The 15,671-nt window shown below is 37.8% G+C and overlaps 2 protein-coding genes across 3 annotated transcripts; both read left to right on the top strand.

Moving 5' to 3' along the window:
* Positions 1–3,609: 3,609 nt before the first annotated feature.
* On the top strand, positions 3,610–6,810 carry LOC125223721 (F-box/LRR-repeat protein 3-like). 2 transcript variants are annotated; one of them, XM_048126990.1, is made up of 8 exons: positions 3,610–3,737; positions 3,812–4,456; positions 4,758–4,883; positions 5,036–5,140; positions 5,224–5,747; positions 5,829–6,123; positions 6,206–6,457; positions 6,533–6,810. In XM_048126990.1, exons 2-8 carry the CDS (start codon positions 3,821–3,823, stop codon positions 6,581–6,583), a joined length of 1,989 nt encoding a protein of 662 aa, XP_047982947.1. In that variant the 5' UTR covers positions 3,610–3,737; positions 3,812–3,820; the 3' UTR covers positions 6,584–6,810. The 2 variants fall into 2 exon arrangements, with proteins under 2 accessions (XP_047982947.1, XP_047982948.1); XM_048126991.1 differs by lacking the exon at positions 3,610–3,737 and having other exon boundaries at positions 3,744–4,456; positions 6,206–6,448.
* A 3,459-nt stretch (positions 6,811–10,269) lies between these two features.
* On the top strand, positions 10,270–13,582 carry LOC125218848 (protein HEAT STRESS TOLERANT DWD 1-like). Its single transcript, XM_048120627.1, has 12 exons — positions 10,270–10,454; positions 10,554–10,717; positions 11,243–11,321; positions 11,605–11,784; positions 11,880–11,978; positions 12,085–12,253; positions 12,333–12,439; positions 12,518–12,657; positions 12,752–12,824; positions 12,898–13,013; positions 13,085–13,202; positions 13,307–13,582. The coding sequence occupies exons 1-12, from the start codon at positions 10,407–10,409 to the stop codon at positions 13,436–13,438; spliced, it is 1,425 nt and encodes a 474-aa protein (XP_047976584.1). The 5' UTR covers positions 10,270–10,406; the 3' UTR covers positions 13,439–13,582.
* Positions 13,583–15,671: the final 2,089 nt, after the last annotated feature.

Here is a 15,671-nt window from a genome sequence, read left to right as displayed (position 1 = left end):
TAGTAGTGAATTGCAACAGATGAAGGTTATTGAAAAAATATACCCCAAAGAGAATTAATTATCATAGTTACCTTTTGTAGGGAGAAAAGGTAAATATACCTCCTAAAATAAGAGAGATAATAAAGTAAAAAAGAGAAAATGTGTTATTTATTACTTCCTCCGTTCCTATTAGGAGTAGCATTTTGACCGGACACGAGTATTAAGAAATGTAAAGAAAAGTTAGTTGAAAAAGTTAGTGGAATGTGGGACCCACTTTTTTATATTGGTTTTATAATAAAATGTGAGTGAAATGAGTTAGTGGAATGTGAGACCTACTTGTCATTTTTGGTAAAAAATGAAGTGTTACTCTTAATTGGGGACGGACCAAAATGGAAATTAGTAACTCTTATTCGGGGACGGGGGGAGTATCAAATATAGAAATGACTCAATTATAATAAAACTTCCCAAAATATAAAAATGACTCAATTATGAGAAGAATGGAACGAGTGTTAGAGAGAAAGATAAACTAAAGTGAGAATAAAAAATAATTTTTTTAAAAAAATAAATAACTCAACTGTCTTTAGAATCACATAATATCCTCAAATTTTCATGACTTTCTTCAATAATAGTTTGAGAATAGTATTTCAATCCTGATCAACTACAACATAAACAAAGATAAATAATAAATTAGCGCAATCAATTTGAATTAAAGTTTGTATTCATATCATTGTTTTCGTATTGTTCATAATCAATTCCTTATGAAAATTAAAAATCACATCTTACATGAATAACTATTCAAACGTTAACTATATTGAGATTTTGATGGACTAATTCTCAATTTTGCCTTGATTAGCTTTGGCGATGGTAAGCTGACGGTGACAGATGACGTAAGAATGGCGAGGTGACTTAGAAGTTGGTGGTGTGGAAGCGAGTGGAAAGATGTGAAATGAAAATTGAAAAAGACTAGGGAATTGCGTCGCATGAAATCCAAAAGTACAAAAAAAACACACTAAAACCTACTCTCTCCGTCCCATCCTAAGTGAGGCGTTTTCCTTTTTTGGTAATAATCAACTCACTTCTCTCTCCTACTTTTTCCTCTTATCTCTCCTACTTTTTCCCATCTCTTACTTTATTCTCTCTTTCTCTTTCTTACATTTTTCTCTCTCCTACTTTTTCCTCTTATCTCTCCTACTTTTTCCCCTCTCTTACTTTATTCTCTCTCTTTCTTTCTTACCTTTTCCCCTCTCTTACTTTATTCTCTCTTTTTCTTTCTTACTTTATCCTCTTTCTTACTTTTTTCTTTCTTTCTCTTTCTTACTTTACTCTCTCTCTTACTTTACTAATTTAATTCACTAAACACCACTACCTAAATTCTTGCGTCAAAATAGAAACGTCTCGCTTAGGCCGGGACGGAGTACCATTTTTTAATTTAAAACTGCAACCCATCGGCCAACCCGCAACCCTGACGAGCCAACCCGTGTAACCGCCAACTCTAATGGGTTAATCTGTTTAGCCCGTTTTTGTATTCAGGTTGCGAAATTACAGCCTATCCTAATAATTTTATAAGATTATTCGAGTCGACCCATGGATTTTGGGCTGGATTGACATCCCTAGAGGAGAGTATTTAATATTACTCATTACTTACTTTTTCCACCATTAAAAATCTTATTCAATCCACTTTTCTTTTTATTTCTTAAAACTCTTGCTTAAATCGAATAGAATTCTTATTCGAGGACGGAAGGAGTATTTATTAACTTTGCCTTTACTAACTCACATGAATCAAAGTGCCATTTCCATTTTTGGCAAAAAAATAACACTCTTTTTTATTTTTATTTACTTTATTTACCGTTTACTTAATACATTATTATTAAACTCTATACCTATCCTCTATTATTCGATAACGAAAAAAAATCTGTTTGGGACCAAGGAAATATTTTTTGTGTGATGGTGGAATATTATCTTATTTGAAAAACATGGAATATTTAGAAAATAGAGATAGGTAAAGGAAAGATGACACGTGTGGTGAATAGATGTAGCATTTGATACCATGTGCGGTGGAGTTCCGTTCTTATCAATAGTTAGGTCGTGACTCATAAGTACGGCCACCCACTATGTATAATTATTGCTTATCTATTCATCTTTTTCTTTTCATTTTCAAATTTCAATTAAATAATCAATTTATATTGATGTTTCGTACCTTTCCGCACATGGGATATGTCCTTCCTCAAATATTTGCTGCCCCAAATAAAACCGACTCTACTTATTGAACACAAACATACACACTATCACCTTTTCTTTCCCAAACTACCCTTCTCCACTATCTTACCTTTTTCTTGTCCTTCACCGTACGCCACTCTCAACTCCCCCTTCTATTACCATTATGCCCCCAAACTCAATCTTCTTATTCTACCCTTTTATTTACTTTTGGATAGGGGTGAGCAAAATAACCGAAAACCGAATATCCGAACCGAACCAAACCGAAATTTTGAAATTCGGTTCGATTTTTCGGTTCGGTTCGGTTTTAAAAATACAAAAATTTCGGTTTTTCGGTTCGGTTCGGTTTGGGTGAAAAAAAAAGCCGAAAAACCGAAAAACCGAATTATATTTTAAATATATTTTTATATATTTTTATCCTATTAATTTAGTATATTATATCATATATATAATATATATTCTTCTAATATATTTTTATATAATAAATATTATATATATTATATTAATTTTATATTATATATATTTATATTCTATTAGTATATATAAAATAAAATAAATTAGATATATTAAAATATACTATTTTTTTCGGTTTTTCGGTTTTTTTTTGAAATTTTGGTTTTTTCGGTTTGGTTCGGTTTTTTAAGTTCGGTTTTCGGTTTTTCGGTTTTCAGTTTTTCGGTTTGGTTCGGTTTCAATTTTAGCCTAAATTCGGTTTTTCGGATTCGGTTCGGTTTGGGCGAAAAACCGAACCGAAACCCGAATGCACACCCCTACTTTTAGACAAATTTTCTTTTACTCCGTTCCTTCTAATATTCTCATTTTTTGATATAATGTTGAGATGATATCGATAGAAATGAAATTGAATTTTCAAGTGTAATTAGGTCACAATTAATTAAGTAATCTCCAATCCTTTACGGCAAACTCAAATTCATTTTTAGATATTTATCTTTAAAGTAGTTCAACAGATTAGAAGTTCGACTCATTTCAAAAGTAGATAAAATATCATTATTGATTCTTTTTAAAGAAATTTTTAAAAACTCAGCGTAGATTTTGCTTCACCTAAAACCAAAAGGTGAGAGTTAATCTTCTTCTATCAATTACTCCCCATGTTCGCGAATAGGAGTCCTGTTTTTCTATTTTAGTCCGTTCGCAAACAAGAGTCCCGGTTCACTTTGACTATAAATGGTAATAGGGTACCACCTTCCATTAACTCATTCCACTCACATTTTATTTAAAACTATTATATTTAAAACTATTATATACAAGTGGAACTCATATTCCACTAACATTTTTTTACCTACTTTTTGTTAACATGTGACGCCTATAAATAAGACTTCTAATGACAGACAGAGAGTATTTTTGTACTCCATTTTATTAGATGGAGAAAAATATCAATCCTGGAGGGTAAGTATGTCCATGGATAAAGTTGGTGACTCGTAGGCCGCATCTCAGCGAAAATGCCAAAAAGGGTATTATCATAATTTCACATAGTCTTCTTCCTCGGTCCACACCTTCTGCTCTTCCTCCATGCCAACTATTTTCTGGTAACGGTTACTTGTTCATTTCACATTTCATTTTCTGCTCGTATTTTTCTGGTTATCAACAAAACCAAACTCAGATTCAATCAATGAAGAACAAAAAAGAATCCAGCTTCACCCGCTTCGATCTCCTATCCGAAGAAATAGTCTTCACAATCCTCGATTTCCTCCACCAAAACCCTGGCGATATCAAGTCATTTTCTCTCGTTTGTACCTCATTCCACGCAATCGAGTCTCGCCACAGGAGATTCCTCAAACCCCTCCGCTCCGAGCATTTTCCCAAGCTCTTCGCCAGATATCGCCATATCTCAAATCTCGATCTCTCCCTGTGTCCGAGGATAACCGACGCCTCCCTGGGCGCGATTGCCGCCGGCTGTAAGGAGGCGTTGAGGTCGATTGACCTCTCTAGGTCGAGCTTCTTCTCCCACGCGGGGTTATCGAATCTGGTTGCGAATTGCTCCAATTTGGTTGAGATTGATCTGTCGAATGCGGCGGAGCTCAGGGACACGGCGGCGGCGGCGGTGGCGGAGGCCAGGAATCTGGAGAGGCTGTGGCTGGTGAGGTGTAAATCGATTACGGATATTGGGATTGGGTGTATTGCTGTGGGGTGCCGGAAATTGAGGCTGCTTAGCTTGAAATGGTGTTTAGGGATTGGGGATTTGGGGGTGGGATTGATTGCTGTGAAATGCAAGGGTTTGAGGAGTTTGGATCTCTCTTACTTGCCGGTAATGCTGATTTTCAATCGATTGATACTCTGTTTTTCCGTTTGTTTTCGAGGATTGGCTAACCATATTATAGATTAAACCGTTAATCCCTTGTTTATCTAGATGGATTGGAATTTTGGCTTTATAACTTCTAGATTAGTGATTTTGCTCACTCAATCTTCATACTTGTTTATCTAGATGGATTGGCATTAGTGATCTTTCAAATGCTTGAATATAGCACACATGAATAATAACATACTCATAATCTTTACGACGCTCAACTAAGTACGATGTTGATGGTGTCTCATTTTCGCCTACGCAGATCACCAATAAATGTTTGTCACAAATATTAGAGTTGCAACACCTTGAAGATCTCGTTCTTGAAGGATGTTTCGGGATTGATGATGACAGACTCACAGCTCCGAAGCTAGGATGCAAATCATTGGAGGTACTTACTTTTGAACTAAGTAGTTATTTGGGAATTATCTGAGGACTGGACATTTTAAGTAGATGAAAATGGTCTAAATTGTGAGAATACATAGCTCGCAGTCTGAAATTGCTACTTGTAAGTTGTATTTAATGATTCTTCGTTTCTAACAGACGCTTGATATGTCGAGCTGTCAGAATGTGAGCTATGTCGGTTTGACTTCTCTAACCAGCGCTGTTGGAAGTCTCAGGCAACTCATCTTATCATATGGCTCTCGTGTAAGTCTCTTACACCGTTTCCTCTTTTCATGAGTTCCGTATTTTCCAGCCTAAAATATCAATTATCATCCTCTGTTTTTCAGGTGGATCTTGCTCTTGCTAATAGTTTGCAGAGCCTCTCGACGTTACAATGTATAAAACTTGATGGTTGCCAGGTCACTTGCTCGGGGCTCAAGGCCATTGGAAACTTGTGCATCTCCTTGAAGGAACTGAGCCTCAGTAAATGTACCGGGGTGACAGATGAAGGGCTTTCCTCACTCGTAACTAAGCATAAAGACTTGCAGAAGCTGGACATCACCTGCTGCCGCAAGATAACTCACGTCTCGCTTGCCCACATCACGAATTCTTGCACCTCCCTCGTCTCTCTAAAGATGGAATCATGCACCTCGGTCTCTGCTGAAGCTTTCGTCTTGATAGGGCAGCGGTGCCAGCTTCTTGAGGAGCTTGACCTCACTGACAATGAAATAGATGATGAAGGCCTCAAGTCCATCTCAAGTTGCTCACAGCTCTCGAGCATTAAGCTTGGGATCTGCCTGAATATAACGGACGAGGGTGCAACACACATTGGCATTTCGTGTTCAAAGCTCAAAGAGATAGACTTATACAGGTAGCCAACCATCTAGTGGCTTGTACGTTCTATATAGATGTTGTTCTTGTCTGAAACGTGCTCCGTTATTTCCCTTTCCAGATCAGCTGGGATTACGGATTCAAGTATTCTAGCCATTTCTCGTGGCTGCCCCGACCTTGAAATGATCAACGTAGCCTATTGCACGTCCATATCCGATACCTCGTTTATCGCCATGTCAAAATGCACAAAGTTGAGCACATTAGAGAGTCGAGGATGCCCCCTTGTCACGTCGTTGGGCCTAGCCGCCATCGCCGTCGGATGCAAGCAACTCACCCGATTAGACATCAAGAAGTGTGTGAACATAGACGATGGTGGAATGATTCCTCTATCTCATTTCTCTCAGAATCTCAAGCAGGTAAGATTGTTTGTTCTTTCGTGTTTGTAGCCAAATCTCGTGACCAATCATCCAATCCGTTTCGTTTTTAATTGATATGCAGATAAATTTGTCCTATACCAACGTCACGGACTTGGGGCTCTTGTCACTCGCGAGGATCAGCTGCCTGCAGAGCATGACCCTCCTCCACCAAGAGGGGGTGACTCCAGCTGGACTAGCCGCTGCACTCTTGGCGTGCAGCGGGCTAACAAAAGTGAAGCTTCAGGCATCGTTCAAGTCACTGTTGCCACCTTGGCTCTTTGAACATTTGGAGGCCCGCGGCTGCTCTCTCCTGTGGAGAGAAAAGGTATTTCAGGTACGTCGTCTTCAGTCTGAATTATTTTACTTATACAACGGCCGGACTGATTTTGTTCTTTTTTTTTTTTGACAGGCTGAATTGGATCCTAAGTGTTGGAAACTGCCGTTGGTGGATTTGGAATAGGTGGAGTAGGTGATCTCGCGATACGACCTGTGGCTGATTGTCGGGTTCGAAAGCTAGATCGATGTCGATAGTCTTCGTTGTACAGGTTTGTGAAGATGGCTTTGTGTGAAGATTGTAATTCATGTTTGATAGTAGTATTGTATAGAATCATGCATATTAGTTGCGCGTATGAGATGTTTCCAACTCACAACCTCTTGGAGAAAGAGTCTGCATTATTCTTTCTCTTATTTTATTTTCTATATAATTTTTTTAAAATCAGTGCAAAAAAATGACTCAATTATAGTAGAATGAATGAGTATAAACTTAAAAGTTGTGTCACGATAAACTCGAACTCGAACACAAGACTTTGGCTTCAAGCATTACTACTTGGTCAACTTGCACACGATAACTCATCATCCTTTTTGTTATTCACCAGACTCATCCTTTTATAACTATTTTATAATAATATAAAATAAAGAAAATAATTAGCCTTTAAACACATTTGTTCAATCACTTAGACGTTTTTAATGATACTAATATAAACCTTTCACAATGCAAATATTTAAATTAGTAATTTGGGTGCCATGAATCAATAGTGTTGGTGTAATCATTTAATTCATCCAACAAACATCAAAATTTATGACTGATGTATAATCATTTATATCGAGAAGTGATCTCGCGATTAAAATGAGCGCCTAATATGGGCGACACACACGTGACAGCATTGTCAGCTAAATGCATAATATGTTACTACTATATTTGTACCCACCTTAACAAGCTAATTAAATTTTGTAAACATTATCGATAAACTTGGTTGATTTGATTTGGAATTATTTAGAATAACTAATAAATCAAAACTATACTACATTTAGTTTCTGATTTGTTAATATACCCATTAGACCCAATTGTATTTTGGAAGGGATCATCTAAAACAAATTCTAAAATAAATCCTAAAACGTACTCACAAAAATGTGTGATGGACTCAACATCACTTAGTAAAGCTGTTCATGTTTATCGTAAGAGAAGTACCGAAGGGATCACCTTAAAATAAACCCTATAACAAATCCTAAAACACACTAACAACAAAATAAAATAATCTTATAAACATGAACAATTTTACTAAGTGTTGGTGGGTCTATTACACATTTTTGTAAGTATGTTAACAAAATAAAATAAACTTATAAACATGAGCAATTTTACTAAGAGCATCCACAGTAAGGTGGATGATACGATAGTCCGCCCGATGCATCGGGCGGGCTATCGTCTGCCACTATAGCCATGCGGACGATGCCGATGCATCGTCAGCGCCCTATGCTTCGTCCGCGGACGATAGGTCTTGGAGCACGCATCGGGCGTGCTATCGTCCGCCCCATTGCGGGCGACGCGGACGATAGTGCCCGATGCAATGCGTTTTATTTTTTTTTTTAATTCTTCAAAATATATATATATACACCACAATTCTATTTCTTCCTTTCACTCTTCCATTCACTCTTTCGTCTCATTCTTTCTATTTCAATTTATAAAATGAATCCCGGTGATTTCCTAAGTCCGAATAGTCCCGACGGATTATTGATGTTCGGTGGTGATGCACGGTGGCCGGGTACAGATCCTGATGAATACCGGCCCTTCGACCCCAACACCCAATACAATCCCGATTTCAGCACGGATTTGTACGGGCTGTCGGACACGGAGCCGTCTCCCACCCGCGCCCCCGCCCCATCCCGCTCCCGCCGCCGCCGCCACTAGGGGGTGGGAATACGGGTATCCGTGGATACCCAACCCAAAAAAATCGGGTACCCAAACCCGAAAATCATCTAAATGTACATCCAAAACCCGACCCGATATATTTTGGGTACTCCAATACCCGCCCCGGGTATCCATACCCGACGTATCGGATACCCAGATACCCGACTCTTTACGTGCGTTAATAACTAATAAAAAAATCAAATTTTATATATTAATACAAATATAGAAATATTTAAATTAACTAATATGTTTAATGTTGCATTTATTTGGTAGTATAAAATTTAAAAAAATTGGTCACTTTTATTTTAAAGTATATTTATGAGAATTGGTTATGCAATATATAAATAAAATAATAAAAGTAATAATAAAAGTTACGTATTTAATTAAACTGTAGAAGCAACCGATAATATAATTCAAAAGTCAAAATAATTATTCCAAAGGATGAATGCGAGATGAGAGTTTGGAGAAGCCGTGACCTAGAGTAAGAGAAATTGACTTATTTATATAAGTTTAGAGAAAGTTAACCTAGTAAGTTGTAATTAGTAAATAAATTAGCCTAGCTCTTGAAGCCCAAAATGGCTAAACCTAATTTAAATTTTTTTTTAAATAATAAATTGGATATTCGGGTAATACCCAATACCCGATTCATCTTAAATTTCAATATCCAATCCCATAAAATTGGATATTAGGTATCCAATACCCGGCGGGTATCGGGTTGGGTACGGATAAACCCAATACCCGATATCCGTATTCCCACCCCTAACCGCCACCGCCTCAGGCTCCGCCACCAAGAGGAAGAGGAACAGGCAAAGAGCCCAGAAGTTGCCGCCTCCGGGGAAGAACGAAGAATTCGCCCCAAGGAGGACAACTACAACCCGGATGAAACCATTGTCTTGACGAAGTGTTGTGTTGATATTTCAGAGGAGCCGGTGTTTGCTAACAACCAAAAGCAAATTGCATACTGGGAGCGCGCATAGGGAGCAGCTCCCCAAGCACTAGGATCAGGTGAAGAAGCAGATCAATTTGTTCTTGGCGGAGTTTGAGAAGTGCTTGAGGAAGAAGGGCAGCGGCGGGAGTTTGACGGATGTGCGCGATAAAGCGCTTGCGTCGTACATTTCATTGTACGACGATTTCAAGCATTACAACTCCTGGCTCATCTTGAAGAACAGGCAGAAGTTACAAGGAGAAATTCAGCCTATATCGGTTGCGGCGAAGAGGAAGAAGAACATCGCGGCCGGTGATTATACGAGCAACGACAACAGCGCACCACTGATGGACCTCAACTAGCCGATGTACGAGGATGAGAGTTCTGGCACACCGATGTCCTCCCGGCGTCCCATTGGCACCAAGATCAAGGACAAGGCGAAGGCGACATCCTCACAGAACCCGGCCCCGGCCCCGGTCCCGATCGCGGCCCCGACCCCGACTTCGGCTGCGGGACATGCCTACGCGGAGTTGGTGGCGGCCGCCAACCAGAGAACGTTGTTGGATACGCACCACGCCCTCAAGCAGTGCGAGGACCCGGGCGAAGCCGAATACCTCAAGTGGATGATCGATGATCTGCGCCGCAAGTTGGGAATGATGTAGAGTATGCTTTTATTGGTAGTGCACTTGTTTTTTTTATCTCTACTCTTGTAACTTTTTTTTAATGAAGTAAATATAGGATTTGCCTTAATTGTGGTGCTTTTTTTTATTTATTTTGTTTGATATATTTTCTATCATAAAAATTAAATAGTACAAAATTAAATTGTGGTGCTACATGACGGACTATATGGTATCCCACTGTAGGTGGAAGGGTAAGAAGATAAAATTATAATCGGATAGGGTGGATTATAGGGAGCTCCATTGTGGATACTCCAAGTGATGATGGTGGGTCCATTTTACACGAGTATGGTTTAGGTGATCCCCGAAAATTTTTATATTAGAATTCAAATTACAAAATTCAATTGCCCAATCACAATATATACATTTTGGGGGTTTCTCTTATGCGATAAACCCTAATTGCAAAATCCTTCTGCGATAAACCCTATTTGCAAAAACCTTCTGCAAAACCAGTTTCTCCTCATCTCCATTGCCTGAATCCTCCAAATTACTAAAAATGGTTCGGAGCTTGAAGAATCCCAAAAAGGCGAAACGAAAAAACAAGGTAAACAAAAGTCTAATCTTTTCTAATTCGGATTGAAAACTTTTTCTGTAGCTTTGTTCGTCAATTTGAGCTGCTCTTTTACTCCTGAATCCCAAAAAGGGCTCGAAGAAAGATGAAGGATCATCCTCAAATTCGGGCCCGACGGTGCCGGCGAAAGTGTGGCAACCGGGCGTAGACGCATTGGAGGAAGGAGAGGAGCTTCAGTGCGACCTGTCTGCATACAATTCTTATCACGGTTTTCACATTGGATGGCCCTGCTTGAGGTAATATGCTCATTTATCCCCTTCTTTTTGTCATTCTGCTTTTAATTGAGTCATCCTCTTTCATTCTTCTGTGTGTGTGTGTGTGTGTGTGTGTGTGTGTGAGAGAGAGAGAGAGAGAGAGAGGTGGGGATTGGGAATTTATCAACCTTTTCTGTTATTCACTGTTAAAAAGTTGCAATTTTGATGCAGGGGTAGTGATCATTTGTAGTTAGGAGAAGCTTTAATGAATCATTTCATCGTGCCGCTGATTGTAATTTGTACATTTAGGGGATGTTCGGTTTGCAAGATTGTATCTCGAGATTAAATATGTAGTGTGTTTGGTTCATGAGGTTCAATCCCACAACTCAATCATAGATGGATAATCATGGATAATTAGTCATGGCTAACCAAATACCACCTTAGTGTATGATAGCTTGTGATTATTTCCCTAGCAGAGCTGCAGTTAAATTATTGAGCCATTTCTATAGCATAGACCATTTTTAAATATCAAGAGCTGACGGTTTGGTTTGGTTTGATTTGAGACAGTTTTGATATTTTGCGTGATTCTTTGGGCCTGGTGCGCACTGAGTTTCCACACACCGTCTATTCCGTTGCTGGAACACAGGTAATTCTCGAGTCTTTTCCTGTTTATAATGATTCTTAGCTTAATCGAGCAGATATATCTATGTATGTGTTCATTTGTATAGATGTTGGCCATGTAATAAACAATATGCCAAAAAAATGTTAATGACAAAGGATTAATACTTGTTAATATTTTCATGATGACTGCTGATGAGAAGATATTGAATGTTTCAAAGTAACACATCCTCTCTTCTCTGGAAGTTCTTTGTTTTTTTGGTTGATTTATTGCATAGTATTAACCAGGTATACATTTCCCATTTTGGTAGGCAGAGAAATCCTCCTGGAACTACATCGGAATCTTTAAGATCTTAAATGTTTCTGGGAAAAGGCGTGACTTAGTGCCTGCGAAATCAAATAATGAAGATACGGATATGGAGAGTGACAGTAGTGATAGTGATGAGGATGAGGAGGAGGAAGGTGGCGGAACCAAGACCCCAGTTTTGCAGGTTTAATTATGTAATTCTGTAATCATTACTGGTTTTCAGTTCAACTTATATGCACCCTTCTGAGCATTTTGTGTGTTCACGCAATGAGCCTACAGGTACGTAAGGTCAGTCATGAAGGCGGTGTAAACCGGATTCGTGCTATGGCACAACATCCTCATATATGTGCTTCATGGGCAGATACCGGCCTTGTTCAGGTACACTTTCGTGTACTTGAAATTGTGTAACTGTATCTACACTTAGTTCAAGGACATAGAGCCTTGGTTCTCTTGTATGTAGCGTAACTTGATGGATGCTTTGAAGGTATGGGACTTCAGCTCTCATTTGCGTGCTTTGGAAGAAGCCGATACTGCAACTAATAATGGAGGGTCAAACATTTTCAATCAAGCTCCTTTAGTTAAGTTTGCTGGACACAAGGATGAAGGCTATGCCATTGACTGGAGTCCTGTTGTTCCCGGAAGGCTTGTGTCAGGTATGGCCGGACACTGCAGATTTTGTTCTGTGCAATGCTTTTGTGTAATTTAACTTCCTTGCTCTCTCAACTCTCACAGGGGACTGCAAGAATAGTATTCATCTTTGGGAACCAGCGTCCGAATCAACATGGAACATCGACTCTACTCCCTTTGTTGGTCACACTGCTAGTGTCGAAGATCTACAGGTTTCCATCTTAATCAGCCTAGAATAGTATTAGATGTTGCGTTCGTCACTAATGGTGCGTTTATTTCTCTTTTTGCAGTGGAGTCCTACAGAACCATACGTCTTCGCCTCATGCTCGGTTGATGGAACTATTGCAATCTGGGATACTCGTGCTGGGAAGTCTCCTGCAGTTTCTATCAAAGCACACAAAGCTGATGTGAATGTGATAACATGGAACAGGTGTTTACAGCTTTGTTTCTTAAGTAGTGGAGTACTATTTGTTTGCTATAGCTCTCTCTGAATTTCATTTTCTCGTTGCTTCTTTCTTGATCAGCCTAGCGAGCTGTATGCTAGCATCAGGTAGTGATGATGGGACTTTTTCCATCCGAGATCTAAGATTACTCAAGGTATAGAATGGTCTCAACTCCTTCCCCTCTTTCGCACATGTGTGTTTTGTAACCTTGTTTTTCGCTTGCACAGGAAGGAGATGCTGTAGTTGCGCACTTTGAGTACCATAAGCACCCCATCACATCCATTGAATGGAGTCCGCACGAGGCCTCCACCTTGGCAGTGTCTTCAGCTGACAACCAACTAACGTAAGAAGCCTCTAGATACGGTAGAATCCTCATAAAACCTGAATTTTAACGAATGTTGATATCCTTGTCAGGATATGGGACCTTTCCCTTGAGAGAGACGAGGAAGAGGAGGCGGAGTTCAGAGCCAAGACGAAAGAGCAAGTAAATGCCCCCAATGACTTGCCACCACAACTTCTATTTGTTCATCAGGTGACTAATTAATAGGAATACCTCTCAATTATCGATTAAAACCTATTCTATGAATAAGTAACAAGACGGCCTGCCTCATCGCATTCATTTACCAAATTCTGCAGGGGCAGAAGGACTTGAAAGAAGTTCATTGGCATCCCCAGATACCGGGAATGCTCATATCCACCGCAGCAGATGGCTTCAACATCTTGATGCCTTCAAACATCGAATCCTCACTTTCCGGTGACAATGCTTGAATTCTCTCAGCAGAGCACGATTTTGTCCAACGAAAACAGCTGGTACTGTTGGAGAATATTTCTCTGTTTTGTCGTAATATTGAAGAAATGTACCGTTGAATGATTATATATTTTTTATGAAATGGATTATGTGACTATTTGTCATTTACACAGCATATTTACAATCCAGACAAAATTTATACTGTGTTCTAAAATAAAAGAAATAGTCTTGTCACATCAATGGACCAGTTGAAATGTGAAGTGCTATCAATAATCAATCCAAAAAATAATCGCATAGAGTTAAAATCTTAAAAATAAATTCTGAGATCACACGTGGATATTATAAAATTCTGCATGGCCTGTTCCTATATAAATTGAAAATGTTGATGTTTTGAACTGCAACTTGAAAATATTTTGCAACCAATGTCAATTTCGTTGTTTATCTTAGCACGTGAATTATCCCATATTTTCATTCTTTTCTCTCTTCAATTTATCTGAAAAACTCACAACAATACCATTTTACTCAATTCCCTCTACATTATTTTTTTTTCTCATTCCAAAACATGTTTTCTCCAAAACTCAAATTAGAGTATCACAACTTGTAATTTCTTTCATCTCCATCATTTTTTTCTCTAAATTGAGAATACTTCTAAAATTTCTGAATTTTGTAGAAATCTCAAAATTCGCATAAAGATGCTAAACCCACAAACAAATTAGAATGCAACACATAGAGGTGAGATATAAAACCTCCAAATTGAGATTCATTCTCTTAAATTTTCAGAAATTTGTACAGAGATGAAAATCCACACAGAGAAATCAGTTCATGCGCATAAAATTTTAGAATTTTGCATAAAACTTGACATAGAAATCAGTTATAAAAAATCTCAAATATGCTGAGAGATGTAACACCCAAACATGTATTAATCAGGAGACAACACACACAGATACGAGTAAAACCCACACGTTTGGCATATCAATGCTCTCTTCAAACAAACAATAGGCGTTATATTATCATTCATGTATCAACTACTAATTGATAATGTGTGGTCAATTAATTAACATGCTTGATCAATCAATAAATTAATTGATAGAAGATGGTGTAGCTGTCGAAATATTGTTTATGATTAGCCATTCAATTATTATTGATTATTTCCCCTCCTAATCAATAAATTAGGCTTATTTATTTCATTTAAAAAGATGGTTGGTTCATTATGCATTTCGATATTTAAGTGGTTTCAAGAAAATACTAGTTTGATGTCCCTATCGATCTTTTCTTTTCGACATGTGACATGTTTTATATATGGTCGTACATGTTAACATTATTAATTTAACTTAATTAATATTTAGTATAATGATTAAAGAATACGAAGGCGACATTTATTAAGCACGGAAAACTTTGTGAAGTAGTATTAATTACAATTAAGAGGCAGAAGTAAATATGAAGTCAAGATTTTTGTTGAAATCGAGATGAGAATAATTTAATTCAAGACCTAACTAATTATGGCCCATAGGAAAACGAATTGAACTTCCATAAATTGAATAACAAATTGCAAGTTTGCAACAGCTTATTACTTGCCGTATACGACTCTATCTTACTTGATAAATCCACCATGAAATCTTGTTGTTTTGTGTACTTCTTTCACCATGGTCTATGAATAAGCCTTATCAATTATCATAATTCATAACATAAATTGTTGTTGTAATTTGAGGTCAATAATAAAATTGATCCAGCCTTGTTTATTCTACATTTTTTTTGTTTAGTATATGCACATAATTAATTTTTCTCCTTAAACAAGAGATATTCAACATCCATTTGGTTTACAAATCTGAAATTTGTGTCTAACCTTCGTTTATAAAAAATAAACTGATTTTATCATTTTGAATCATCCATAAAAAATTAGACCAATTTTAAATATGAAAACATTTAAACAAACCCTTACATTACGTATCATTATAAATGTGGACCCCACAATCCACTAACACACTTCTTCCACATCTTTTTCCTCTCTTTTCCACAATTTTGTCGATTTTTTGTGGACGAAATTAATACTCCTTCCGTCCCTCTGTAGCTGAGTCGTATTTCTTTTTTGGTTGTCCCACTGTAGCTGAGTCATTTCCTGTTTTGGTAAAAATCACCAACTTTTCTTATCTCTTACTTTATTCTCTTTCACTCTCTCTACTTTTTTCCTTTTCTATTTTATTCTCTCTTCACTTAACTAACTTTTAACACAATTTCTTAAATCTCGTGTCGAAA

The sequence above is a fragment of the Salvia hispanica genome, chromosome 4, assembly GCF_023119035.1.
Source record: "Salvia hispanica cultivar TCC Black 2014 chromosome 4, UniMelb_Shisp_WGS_1.0, whole genome shotgun sequence".
Taxonomy (NCBI): Eukaryota; Viridiplantae; Streptophyta; class Magnoliopsida; order Lamiales; family Lamiaceae; genus Salvia; species Salvia hispanica.
This window is presented reverse-complemented; position numbering and strand designations above follow the sequence as displayed.